Source organism: Mustela lutreola, chromosome 3 (assembly GCF_030435805.1).
Source record: "Mustela lutreola isolate mMusLut2 chromosome 3, mMusLut2.pri, whole genome shotgun sequence".
Lineage (NCBI taxonomy): Eukaryota > Metazoa > Chordata > Mammalia > Carnivora > Mustelidae > Mustela > Mustela lutreola.
In genome coordinates, this window is record NC_081292.1 from 182,721,363 (window position 1) to 182,732,078 (window position 10,716).

The 10,716-nt window shown below is 52.3% G+C and overlaps 2 protein-coding genes across 3 annotated transcripts; one reads left to right on the forward strand and one right to left on the reverse strand.

The window, feature by feature from the left end:
• Window positions 1–47: 47 nt before the first annotated feature.
• RNF25 (ring finger protein 25) lies at window positions 48–6,424 on the forward strand. Of its 2 annotated transcripts, none has more exons than XM_059168039.1 (10): window positions 48–179; window positions 2,522–2,596; window positions 2,843–2,945; window positions 3,035–3,102; window positions 3,196–3,265; window positions 4,411–4,482; window positions 4,578–4,721; window positions 5,079–5,168; window positions 5,455–5,589; window positions 5,794–6,424. In XM_059168039.1, the coding sequence occupies exons 1-10, from the start codon at window positions 139–141 to the stop codon at window positions 6,370–6,372; spliced, it is 1,377 nt and encodes a 458-aa protein (XP_059024022.1). In that variant the 5' UTR covers window positions 48–138; the 3' UTR covers window positions 6,373–6,424. The 2 variants fall into 2 exon arrangements, with proteins under 2 accessions (XP_059024022.1, XP_059024021.1); XM_059168038.1 differs by having other exon boundaries at window positions 5,076–5,168; window positions 5,794–6,422.
• A 428-nt stretch (window positions 6,425–6,852) lies between these two features.
• LOC131827453 (mitochondrial chaperone BCS1) lies at window positions 6,853–10,710 on the reverse strand. The gene is made up of 8 exons (XM_059168045.1): window positions 10,590–10,710; window positions 8,989–9,356; window positions 8,747–8,886; window positions 8,371–8,565; window positions 8,031–8,094; window positions 7,627–7,796; window positions 7,294–7,411; window positions 6,853–7,160 (listed from the first exon to the last, which is right to left on the reverse strand). The coding sequence occupies exons 2-8, from the start codon at window positions 9,306–9,308 to the stop codon at window positions 6,908–6,910; spliced, it is 1,260 nt and encodes a 419-aa protein (XP_059024028.1). The 5' UTR covers window positions 9,309–9,356; window positions 10,590–10,710; the 3' UTR covers window positions 6,853–6,907.
• Window positions 10,711–10,716: the final 6 nt, after the last annotated feature.

A 10,716-nucleotide genomic window follows, 5' to 3' on the forward strand; every position in this document is an offset into this window, starting at 1 on the left:
ATCAGGACCCACGAAGGACCTGGAGTCCGCGGTTGCCTAGAAACGCCCGCTAGCCTCCCTGCCTTCCTCGCTCCTCTAACTTGCCGCCCCTGACTTCCCCGAGAGTATTTCCGGTTCCGGCTGTGGGCCGGAGAAGACATGGCGGCGTCTGCGTCGGCGGCTGCAGGGGAGGAGGACTGGTAACTTTGGGGGCATGGGCTTTGGCTGGCCGCCTGGATCCGGTCCGGGGGACTCGTAGTGGCCGCGCACGATCCGCACGGCGGGCTTGTGGGGCGGAGCGAGGGAAAAGGGATGACAGAGACGCTGACATGTTTCCCTAAGAGAGCTTCTGTACTGGGGAACAGAACAGGAGGGTGGAGGGGCACTGATCTGATGGGAGAGGAGGCCGGATCTGCGCCTGTCAGGCCCGCTCGGGCTGCGCCTTATCTGGCTCGATCCCCTCTTCTCCGGCCTCACTCCTCCCATTGTCCTGAAGTGGATTTGCTCGGGGTCCCAGAGGATGTCTGCTTAGCAGCTCCCCCCACCGCCTTTTTTACCTCCCGGAACCGATGTCCTCCAGCCCCCGACCCACTTTCCCCCTGGATCAGCCTATTTCCGCCGAGGCTTTTCTCAGCCGTCTCCCTCCCCGACCGCACTGAGGACCATTGTCTAAATAAAAAGCTTTACACCTCACTAAAAGCTCTCCTAGTCCTTCTCTGAAGCATTCTCAACAAGAGACCAAAACCTGGAAGGACTCTGGTATTGGAAATAGGATAAATGTGGGTTCACTCCCCATTTTATTAGCGTGTGATGCTGACCAGGCCACCTCACGGTTCTGTGAGTCAGTGTCCTCCGAGGTTAAAAAAAAAAAGTGGGTGTGGCATCTACCTCAGAATAGTTGAGAGGATCACGGTGGATTTGTAACATAAAAGCCTTCTTTTTGTAACTAAGATGTGGGCCCATGATGGGACTAGATGAGGCCTGAAGACATAAATCAAATTTGCTATAAAGGTACCTAGTTTTGACTAGGAATCCAGGTTATCTGACTCTGAAGAATCTCACCGTTTTTAGTACTAGGACATTATACAGTCCCCCGACCCTCCCGCCCTTTTTTTTGTCACCACGTTACCATCATCCCATTCCATATCTCACATCCAGGCCCTAGTCACAGCTAGGGTGGGTAAAGTATGGAAGGGCCTCTTAATGGACGTTACACCTCAGCATTTTATAGGTTCAGGGAACCCAGCCAGTGTCGTCCTTTTTGAGATCCTCTAGGCTCATGGTTTTCACCTTGTTTGGGCGGAACTTAAGATTCTGAGGAGACATTTCGAGCCATGGAGAGGGCAGTAGTGATTGCTCTGCTGACTTGTGGTGCTCTGAGATTCCCACACTTGTGTCAACCAAAACTACTCCACAGTTACCTATTTCATATTTGGAGGTGTCTAAGACTTAAAAAGAAAATTTGAGAACCAGTAATATATGAGTCATGCTAGGGCAGCCCTATTCTTGATGAAGAGGGAACAATACCTATTAAGAAAGGAGAATGAACATGCGTCTTTACATGCATTACCTGGGGAGAGCTATGGACTCGAGCTTATCACTAATCTTCAATGTCATTACAGTAGCTGTTTCTATAATTAAACAGGTATGTCCTCTCATTTACATCAGGACCACCAGATCCTGACCTAACCAGGTTGATCGAGATCTGCCAGATAGCAAGACTCATAAATACACTGAATGCTACTGTAGCCTTTCTTCTTTCCTTTTAAGGGAGAAGATTATATACAAAATAGGAGAAAAGAGAACATAGACTACCTACCATGGCCAAGATATTATTAGGTACTTTACATAAACAACCTTTTATCCTCACAATAATCCTGGAGAGTAGGTGGTATTATCTATATATGGTAGACAGTGTGACTCAAACTTACAGAGATACTTACTCAGATCATGTAGCTGCTGATTGGTGCCTATACTCCAAAGCTGATGGCTCTTCTACTACATCATGGCCTTTATACCACCTAGATCTCTTCTTCTGTTCTGGTTGGTATCTCCTTTGAGTAGGCTTAGGGCAGCTGATATTGGCAGTATGTGTAGACACTGGCATCCTCATGAACAATGGTGGAGGGAAAGCCAGGAGTGGTATTGATAACCTAGATGTGAATCAGTGGACATCGTATTCCTCAGTCAGAGAGCTGGCCCACCAACAGAACGATGGAACTTAAACGGGGAGTCCAGAAACCTGGCTCTGGTTCTAGTTCTGCCTCTGTTAAACTTTGATAGTTGAGCTAGTCATTTCTCCTTCCCAGGAATCCATTTCCTCAACCGTAGACAGAAATGGTCCCTTAATCTCTGATTCCCATGCTTCCCACCTGGCCACTTGACAACTTCAGAAAACCTATTTCCCCCATTTTTATGGGGGTTAGCAAGAGTACGCACTCAGGCCGATTGCCAGTTTCCTATAAAGCCAGCCTTCACGAGCTCTAGCAGGCTTTAACGGGGAGAGCTGTAATGGTGAGTCAATCTCCCCCTGTCTCTCTAGGGTACTGCCTTCTGAAGTCGAGGTGTTAGAGTCTATCTATCTGGATGAACTACAGGTGGTTAAAGGAAACGGCAGGTACGTATTCGACTAGACGTGGGCAGGAGTCCTCTTATTGATGAGGGGATTCCATGCAGAATCCCTGAGCTTTGATTCAGAGAAAATGTTGTTCTCATGGAGACCAAGACAACTCATTTAATCGCCCCCAAAAGAAAGCGTCCAGTGCTCACTTCCTGCATCCGCTCTACTGTCTCACTCCCATCTTCCCCGGTCCTCAAACTCCTGCCCAGTCACCTCCCCACCCCTGACTTCTTCTACCTCCAGATCCTCACCATGGGAGATCTTCATCACCTTGCACCCTGCCACGGCAGAAGACCAGGATTCACAGTATGTGTGCTTCACTCTGGTGCTTCAGGTCCCGGCACAGGTGAGGCACGGGCTTTAGGGCAGCAAAGCAAGGAAGGGGAGAAGCCCTGGGGTGGGTGCTTTATCAGTAACCTTATCTCCTCCCGCTAGTACCCCAATGAGGTGCCACAGATCTCTATCCGTAACCCCCGAGGACTCTCAGATGAACAGATCCAAAAGTAAGTTGGGCTGGACAGAGCAGGGAAAATGGGATACAGCTCAGTCTGGTGAGGGGAGGGGGCAGGCCTAATGCGTGCTTTGCCATTTTCCAGGATTTCACAGGCACTGAGCCAGGTGGCCAATGCTGGGCTGGGTACTGCCATGCTCTATGAACTCATCGAGGTAAGAGGTGTGCTAGCTCAGGAAGCTGCAAGAGCTGTTTCTCTCAAGGGAGGTAGTGGGCCCAGAATCTTATGTACATACGGGGTCATTCATTGTTAGTCCTTGTTGAGGTGAAGCCTAAATTCAGGAAGAGAAGATTTTCTTCTGTAAGAATTCCCCTCAAAAGACAGTTCTGTAGCTTCCCCAAGTGGACTATGCCTATGATTTTGCCTCTTTTACTTGGATTTTTCTTGATTCCATTTCAGTGCATTCTTTTGGTAATGGCATCCGAAAGTAGCCAGAGATAGGGACCTTGCTTAGAGGGTCTCACCAGGAATGAACATTTGAAGGCTAGCCTGCCTTTGGAGTGGACTAAAAAGTCCTGGTTCTTCTACTCAAGAGTTTCTACCCTAATGAAGTTAACAACCCATAGGGACTGCCCCAAGCTATAAGTTCACATACACAGATAACTTCTGTTGCTTGGGATTAAAAACACACAATTTAGTACAGTCTTGTTTTCCTCAGCTTTAAGTTTTGAAGAAGAATGTTCAGAAAAGAATGATGGTGGGCGGTCTGGAGTCAGAGTGGGCTTAGACCACTGTAGTGCTCCTGAGGTCGGCCTCCACAATGCAGCGTGGAACTCTGTGGAATTCCAGAGTATGAGCTATTTAGACAGCCATGCCCATGAGTTAGTTCATAGCCCAACGGGATGCCTTTGAGTTCTCTGTCTGTTGGGGCTGTCCATGCCTTGGCTTTTTCTGAAATCTGGCTCTAAGAACAGTTTTTTTGGGGGAAGTGATCATCAGAGGGGGTGAACCACAGAAGGCGTCCCAGAAGATAGGAGCGTCACCAGAACATTCTGTTCTGTCCAGGTCTGTTATTTTCATTCCTGAGATGTATTAAAGGTTATTGAATGAGTTGGGAGATCAGTGGAGGTGAATTTTGCAGCTGGTTAGATAGGGCAGGAGGGGCAAGGCCAGAGGGCAGGGCCGTGGGGAATTGATTCCAGGCCCATGGAGCCTCACCCAGACAGAAAGGCATGAACACTACCACACTAGCTTGGTGGGAGACGGTCCCGCAGTCCGTCCTGGGAATAAGTGACAAGTTTTGTGCACACAGTTCTTGCCCCTGCCTCCTTGTCTGAACAGTGTCTTCTCTCCTCCCAGAAGGGGAAGGAAATCCTCACAGACAACAACATCCCTCATGGCCAGTGCGTCATCTGCCTCTATGGTTTCCAGGTGGGGCTCGCTCGGGACCTGGGGTCAGCTCAGGATGGGCAGTGGAGGGTTCGTGAAAGCTCTGAGGCCCTGCTCTATGCCTGTTCTCCCTTCAGGAAAAGGAGGCCTTTACCAAAACACCATGTTACCACTATTTCCACTGCCACTGCCTCGCCCGGTACATCCAGCACATGGAGCGTGAGCTACAGGTTCAAGGCCAGGAACAGGAGCATGAGCGGCAGCATGCCGAGGCCAAGCAGGTCAGCGCACCATCCCCTGCGCTCACCCAACCCCCCAAATCACACCCTTTCCTACCCCTCTGCTCCAGTACCTCCTCACCTTTTAGGGGTCACGGATATCTGAGGTTAGTGAAAGCTCACCTCTGTTCAGAGGAGAAGGGCATTCAGATATACACATGTACCCACTGTATGCAGTTTCAGAGTTCCCAGAGCTCTGCCTAGGAAGGCAGCCCCCGCCCTGTCCTGCTTCACTGCTAAACAGAATGCCAGTGCCCTTCATGCTTGCCCCTGAGGGTTAGGCTGGCTGATGGGTTGGGGCAGCTGGCAAGCACTGTGCACGTCAAAGCAGGGCTATGATTTCTTCTCTATTTTTAGAAGGCAGTCGGTGTGCAGTGTCCGGTGTGCAGGGAGCCCCTCGTGTATGATCTTGCCTCATTGAAAGCAGCCCCTGAGCCCCAACAGCCCATGGTAAGAGGACTCCCTTCTCATCTGAGCCAGGAATAGTGGCATTCTCCAAGGAGGGAGGGATGGCATCTTGCTGGCCTTGAATGGGATCTCTGGAACTGGGGTGCTCCGGCGTGGGATCTCCAGAGCTGCAGCCCCTTGCCCCAGGCTAAGGTTCTGGGAGCCCAGATACGAGGGACAAACCCAGGAACCTCATGCAGATCTCCTGAGGTGGTCCTGAAAGAGCAGGGTTCGAGTCTGCCTTCTGCTGCTTACTTTTCCCCCTGTCATCCTACTCCCTTCCCTGTAGGAGCTGTACCAGCCCAGCGCAGAGAGCTTGCGCCAACAGGAAGAGCGCAAGCGGCTCTACCAGAGGCAGCAGGAGCGGGGGGGCATCATTGACCTTGAGGCTGAGCGGAACCGGTACTTCATCAGCCTCCAGCAGGTGAGAACAGGCTTTCTCACCCCTCCCTGACTGCTGCCTGCCTTCCCACCAGCACCCCTCTGCCCTGCTGGTCACAGGGTGAGCTTTGTTCTGCCCTCGAGGTTATAGGCTGATGGGGAAAGCCCTGGTAGTGAGCGAGGGGCCTGTAGTTCCCTGCTTCGGGGAACTGCATCTCCCTCACCACGTGTGCTTGCTTCTTTCTAGCCTCCCGCCCCTGTGGAGCCCAAGTCAGCAGTAGAGGCCTCCAGAGGATCCCATCCACCCAGCGTTCTTGCCACAGAACTGTCCGCCTCAGCAACTGCCCAACCCAACCCAGCAGCCCCTCTGCCTGTGGCCTCCCAGTACACGTGTGAGAAGATTCCAGGGGCTGGACCAAATCAGCAAAGGTTGGGTGAAACCCAGAAAGCTATGCTAGATCCCCCCCGGGCCAGTCGAGGCCCCTGGAAACAGCCCGAACGGAGGCACCTAAAGGGAGGGGAGTGCCATGCCCACAAAGGTGCCAGTGACACTCAGGAACTGCCACCTCCCGAGAGGCCCCTCAAGGAGCCCATGGACCTAAAGCCAGAACCCTGTAGCCAAGGTCTTGAAGGTCCTCCCCAAGAAAAGGGCCCTGGCAACTGGCAGGGTCCCCCACCCCGCAGGACTCGGGACTGTGCTCGCTGGGAGCGTTCCAAGGGTCGGACGCCGGGTTCTTCCTACCCCCGCCTGCCTCGGGGTCGGGGAGCCTATCGTCCTGGCACTCGAAGGGAGCCCCTGAGCCTGGAGTCTGAGGATGGTTCCTAGCAGTACTGTGGGGGGCAGGGATGGGGGGGTAGGGGGACAATAAAGATACTTGGCCTTGTTTGGCTCTCTTTGCTTAGTAGTAGTGCCTAGCCTGTGCAGTATGGCTCTTTCTGAATTTCTAGCAAGACAAGTGTGGCAGGATAGCCTCGGCTTTGCTGTGAAATCCCATTTTTGCCAAGAGCCCAGGGTCTGAATAAGAATGGGTCTGACATCTCAGTGAATGTGGTAAGGTTCAGGAAAACTGGTAGAGGCCATATTTAAGCAAAATATTTCGGAACATAACATGTACACACACCCTTCGTATACATCCACGTTTTTTAAAAAATTGAATGCATCTAGATGGAAGACTACACTTCCTTGTTTACCATAGTGTCTCTTCCAACTTGGCCTTAGTTTCTGTCCCCAGCACTTGCCTCTGTGGATGCCTGAGGGCCCCTGCTTTTTACTTAAGTACCCATCCAGGGAGGTTAGAGACCAGAGTGCTGTGGCAGGTGTTTATTGTTCCCCAGGGGGAGAGCCAAGCGCAGCCTGCGCATCATGTCCTCAGAGACTCAGCATTGTCAATCGCCCCTGCAGGGTCATTCTTATACAGCATGAAGTAGCCCTGTACCTGGGCGGGACTGATGTGAGTCGTAACCTGAAGGACACGTCCTGCAAAGGCCTCAGCCAAGGAAGGTGCTTGCCCTGGATAGAACCTCTGGAACATCTGGGTCAGCTGCCAGTGTGAACAGTAGCCCACATACTCCTTCATGTCTACTCGTCCAGGGCGTATCAGGGCAGGGTCCAGCCTAAGAGGACAAGGCAGCAAAGGCAGAGTCATAGACACAAATACCACTTGGACCCCCCCCCCGAAATGGCAGTTCAGGTGTTGAGGGGGTGCAGTCTTGCCTCACAGCCTCAGGGGGCCTAACCCCTTCTTACCTGTCAACATGGTTGGTAGTCATGAACACGATGCGGGCCTCCGTGGACGCCACGCCATCCAAGGCATTGAGCAGTCCACTGAAGGTGAGGCGACCTAGACCTTGGTACTTGACTGGGTCTAGAGAGAGGCAGAGATAAAGCAGTGTGGCTGGTCATGACTTTGCTTAAACCCTCTACTCCCACCACATTCCCCGATGTATCAGTGCCTCTCGTGGACTCCTGCCAACCCCAGGGATCCTCAGTCAGCCCTCTGGATTTCCATTTTCTTCCACTGCTCCTCACTTACTCCTATATGCTTAATCTTCCCCTTCCCTCAAAACTCCCCTCACTCACTCTCTGCAGCTAGGTCTCGGCTAAGAAAGGCTGCATCCACGTCCTCCAGGAGCACCAGGCTCTGCTGCGGGGCCACACTCAGCAGGTGGTTGAGCCGGTCATCGGAGAGGCTGGAGTCAGTGAGGCTCAGCAGGCAGATGCTGTGCTCCAGTTCCCCCGCCAGGGCTGTGCTGTGGGGGATGGGAGGACAGGAGGTGGGTAACCTGGGGATCCATTCTCAGGCCCAAATGCTTGTCCTCGCTGTCCTGGATGGGTCTCAGAGACCTAACCTTTCTATCACCCGAACACTTCTCATATCCCACATTTGTCCTGTTCCCCAGTCCTCACATTCAAGTCCCTTTCCAACCCCACAGCCTATATTTTTTTTCAGTTTACGAATTACAAGGAACTGTGACCCTACTCACATAAAACTGCTTTTTCCACAACCAGGGGGCCCATAAAGCAGGTAGCCACGTCTGTAGGGAATGCCTAGGAAACAGCCAAGAGAATCATCAAGACCTAAAATGAATTGGTGTACTCTACCCCAGATGTCCACATTCATTCCCAAACCCTGCCCCCTGGTGGCCCGATAACCTTAGCGTGAGAAGAAATCACCCCCATGACAACTGTTCTTTACCCTTGATCTCTGGGAAGTAGGCCAGAGCTTTATACTCGCCCTGTCTGGTCACAGAGACCAGAGACCTGTTTCCCCAGCTCTGACATCGCATCAAAAACACCCCAGCCAAGACCCCAGCTGCTCCTCACCTCTGTCAGTGTACCACTTGGGATTATCAATGAATTCCCGGACATCTCTGACAATTCGGTTGGCCAGACCCTGTTCTAGAACCACAGAATTCAGTGGCCGCCGGCGGCGTGGATAGCCAAAAGGACGCCACTCAGAGCCCATGGCTGTGTACATCACCGTCTTCCCTTCCTCCTGCTGCAAGGCCAGCTCTCGAGCTGGGAGGGAGAAGATGGGAGGAAGCCAGTAATTCCTCTTTGCCATACAATTAGGCCAAGCTGTGCCAAAAGAGCTTCCCTCGTAGTCCCCTGGGCTCAGATCCAAGCTTCCCTTGCTCCAGTGTCAAATGCCCCCATCTCTGCCACCCCCACAACAAAGCCAGCCCCTGCCGTCCCACACCTTCCTCCAGGATGTTGAAGAAGACCTTTCGGTCAGTGCCCAGAGCTGTGAAGGTGACGGATTCCCAAGGGGTCCCTGTCTGCAGGTCTATCATCTGCATCTCTCGGCTTCGTTCCACTCGGATCCATTTCCCCTGATACCTGCATAAAAGTGGTCCACGCAGGGTGAATGAATGAATGGGTCAAATCCAGCTCCCCTCATTCTCCTCTACTCTTGGAGTCCTCCCTGGTTCCCAGACTTACCAGATAAAGTGGTTTCCAGGGCTGGGGACAAATTCAAACTTGGTGGAGATGCGCCCACTCTCATGCTGAAGGTATGAAGTCTCAACACTGAGGTGCTGAGTACGGGTACTATGCTGGGTGAGCCAGCTAAGCAACCAGGCGTAGCTTCGGTCTCGAGCAGGGACTTCCAGCGTGATCATGTAATGACGCCGGAAAGCCACCAGGCCCAGCTGGGCACCCTTGCGGGCCAGGGCCAGGGCTGTGCCCACACCCACAAGCCCAAAGCCAGCCCCAAAGTAGGGATTGTCCTTCAGGGCGAGAATAAAGTCTGAGAGGGGCATCTTGAGAGGGAAACACTGAACTTACAGGCTCTGAGGCATTTTCAAAACCTGGTGGTGGGGGTAGTGGAAATGGGACAAAACACAAGATTAGTTTAGAAACCAGACTCCGCAATCCATCCTCACCCTTGTGCCCCACCTCCCCCAAAACCACTGCAGAAGCAGGGTGCAGGAAGGATAGGTCAGTGCTACTGTGTTTCCAATATTGTCTTTGGGGTGGAGGGAGGGGCTAGAAGGCAAGAGCCCACACTTCAGGCCCCTCTTTCCATTTCCTGTTCATTATCCTGTTCGTATCTCATTTTCTGCAAGGGGACTAGGTCTGAAGATTGTTTAAACATGAGAGAGCAATGTAGCCAGTGTCTCATCAGGATGATGGAAAGAATTTTTGTGGTCCCTGGGACTAGCTGAGATAGAAAGGAGCCCACTGGCCAGAATTAACAGGGAACGAAGAAGCTTTTCTTCCACTGACCTGTCAGTAATCTCATGCCTTATCACCATGATTAATGACCTTGAAATACCCTGTCCTTTACATGTTCAATTGTTAATGTCCTGTATAGCCCTTTATTACCTCCCCACTAAACTGCCTCCTTAAGATTAATTTTAGTTCTTGAAATGTCATCTTAATGCTTCACCAAATTGCTACACGAGGACTTTCTTCCCGAATCTGCTTCAATCCTATAACTCTCCCTACTGCAACACCTCCAATGCCTGGCTCTCAACAGATCCCTGAATTAGGTAAAAATTCCTCTGCCCGGTACTCAACACCCTCCACAACAAGGCGCCCACCTATCTTTCATAGCTTAGCGCCTAAAACTCCCTGTTGTACAAATAAGCAAACCAGTCTGTTCTTGCTCAAGCAGGTGTCTTTACTCGGAACGCCCATTCTAATTGATTCCTTCCTTCTTTCCAATCGAAGACCTGTCCATCTGCTGCTTCCTCCATGGAGCTTTTCCCCGAATTCCCCCCAATAAAACGTGACCGAGTCTAATTCTAGAGATCCCGAAGGACAGGAGGCTACTTTGTTTCTACACCTTCCTGGCCTCTGCCACTTTGCGTAGGGCGCAGGGGGCACGCGTGGCAGTGAACTGACAGCCAAGACCACTGCCGAGGCTCAGAGTAGAACCCAGAATGCCAAAATATCTATGCATGGAAGAAATCAGACAAAGCGCTTTCCCGTCCCTTCCCTTGTCGGACGCCCAGAAGCCCCCTCCCGAATCCCCTCAAGACCCCAACTCGCGCCTCCGGCGGCGTGGTTTGGAGTAACCCGTCACTCCGCCCCCTTACCGCCATGACTCTCTGGCCCTCCCTCTCGATGGTTTCAGCCCCTCGCAGTTGAGGGAAACGCCGCTCGGCCCCGCCCCCGCGTACCTTCACCTACTTCCCGCCGCACCCACCCAGCGGGCCGTGCCAC

Bases quoted from the DNA above. Each gene is read 5' to 3' on its own strand.
- LOC131827453 (XM_059168045.1), bottom strand. From the start codon at position 9,308: ATGCCCCTCTCAGACTTTATTCTCGCCCTGAAGGACAATCCCTACTTT. The intron at 7,797-8,030 runs GTGAGTAGGGTC...CATCCCCCACAG, and splicing joins TGTGGAAAAAGCAGTTTTAT to CACAGCCCTGGCGGGGGAAC. The intron at 7,161-7,293 runs GTAAGAAGGGGT...TTGTCCTCTTAG, and splicing joins ACTACCAACCATGTTGACAG to GCTGGACCCTGCCCTGATAC.
- RNF25 (XM_059168038.1), top strand. From the start codon at position 139: ATGGCGGCGTCTGCGTCGGCGGCTGCAGGGGAGGAGGACTG. The intron at 180-2,521 runs GTAACTTTGGGG...CTGTCTCTCTAG, and splicing joins GCTGCAGGGGAGGAGGACTG to GGTACTGCCTTCTGAAGTCG. The intron at 3,103-3,195 runs GTAAGTTGGGCT...GCCATTTTCCAG, and splicing joins TCAGATGAACAGATCCAAAA to GATTTCACAGGCACTGAGCC.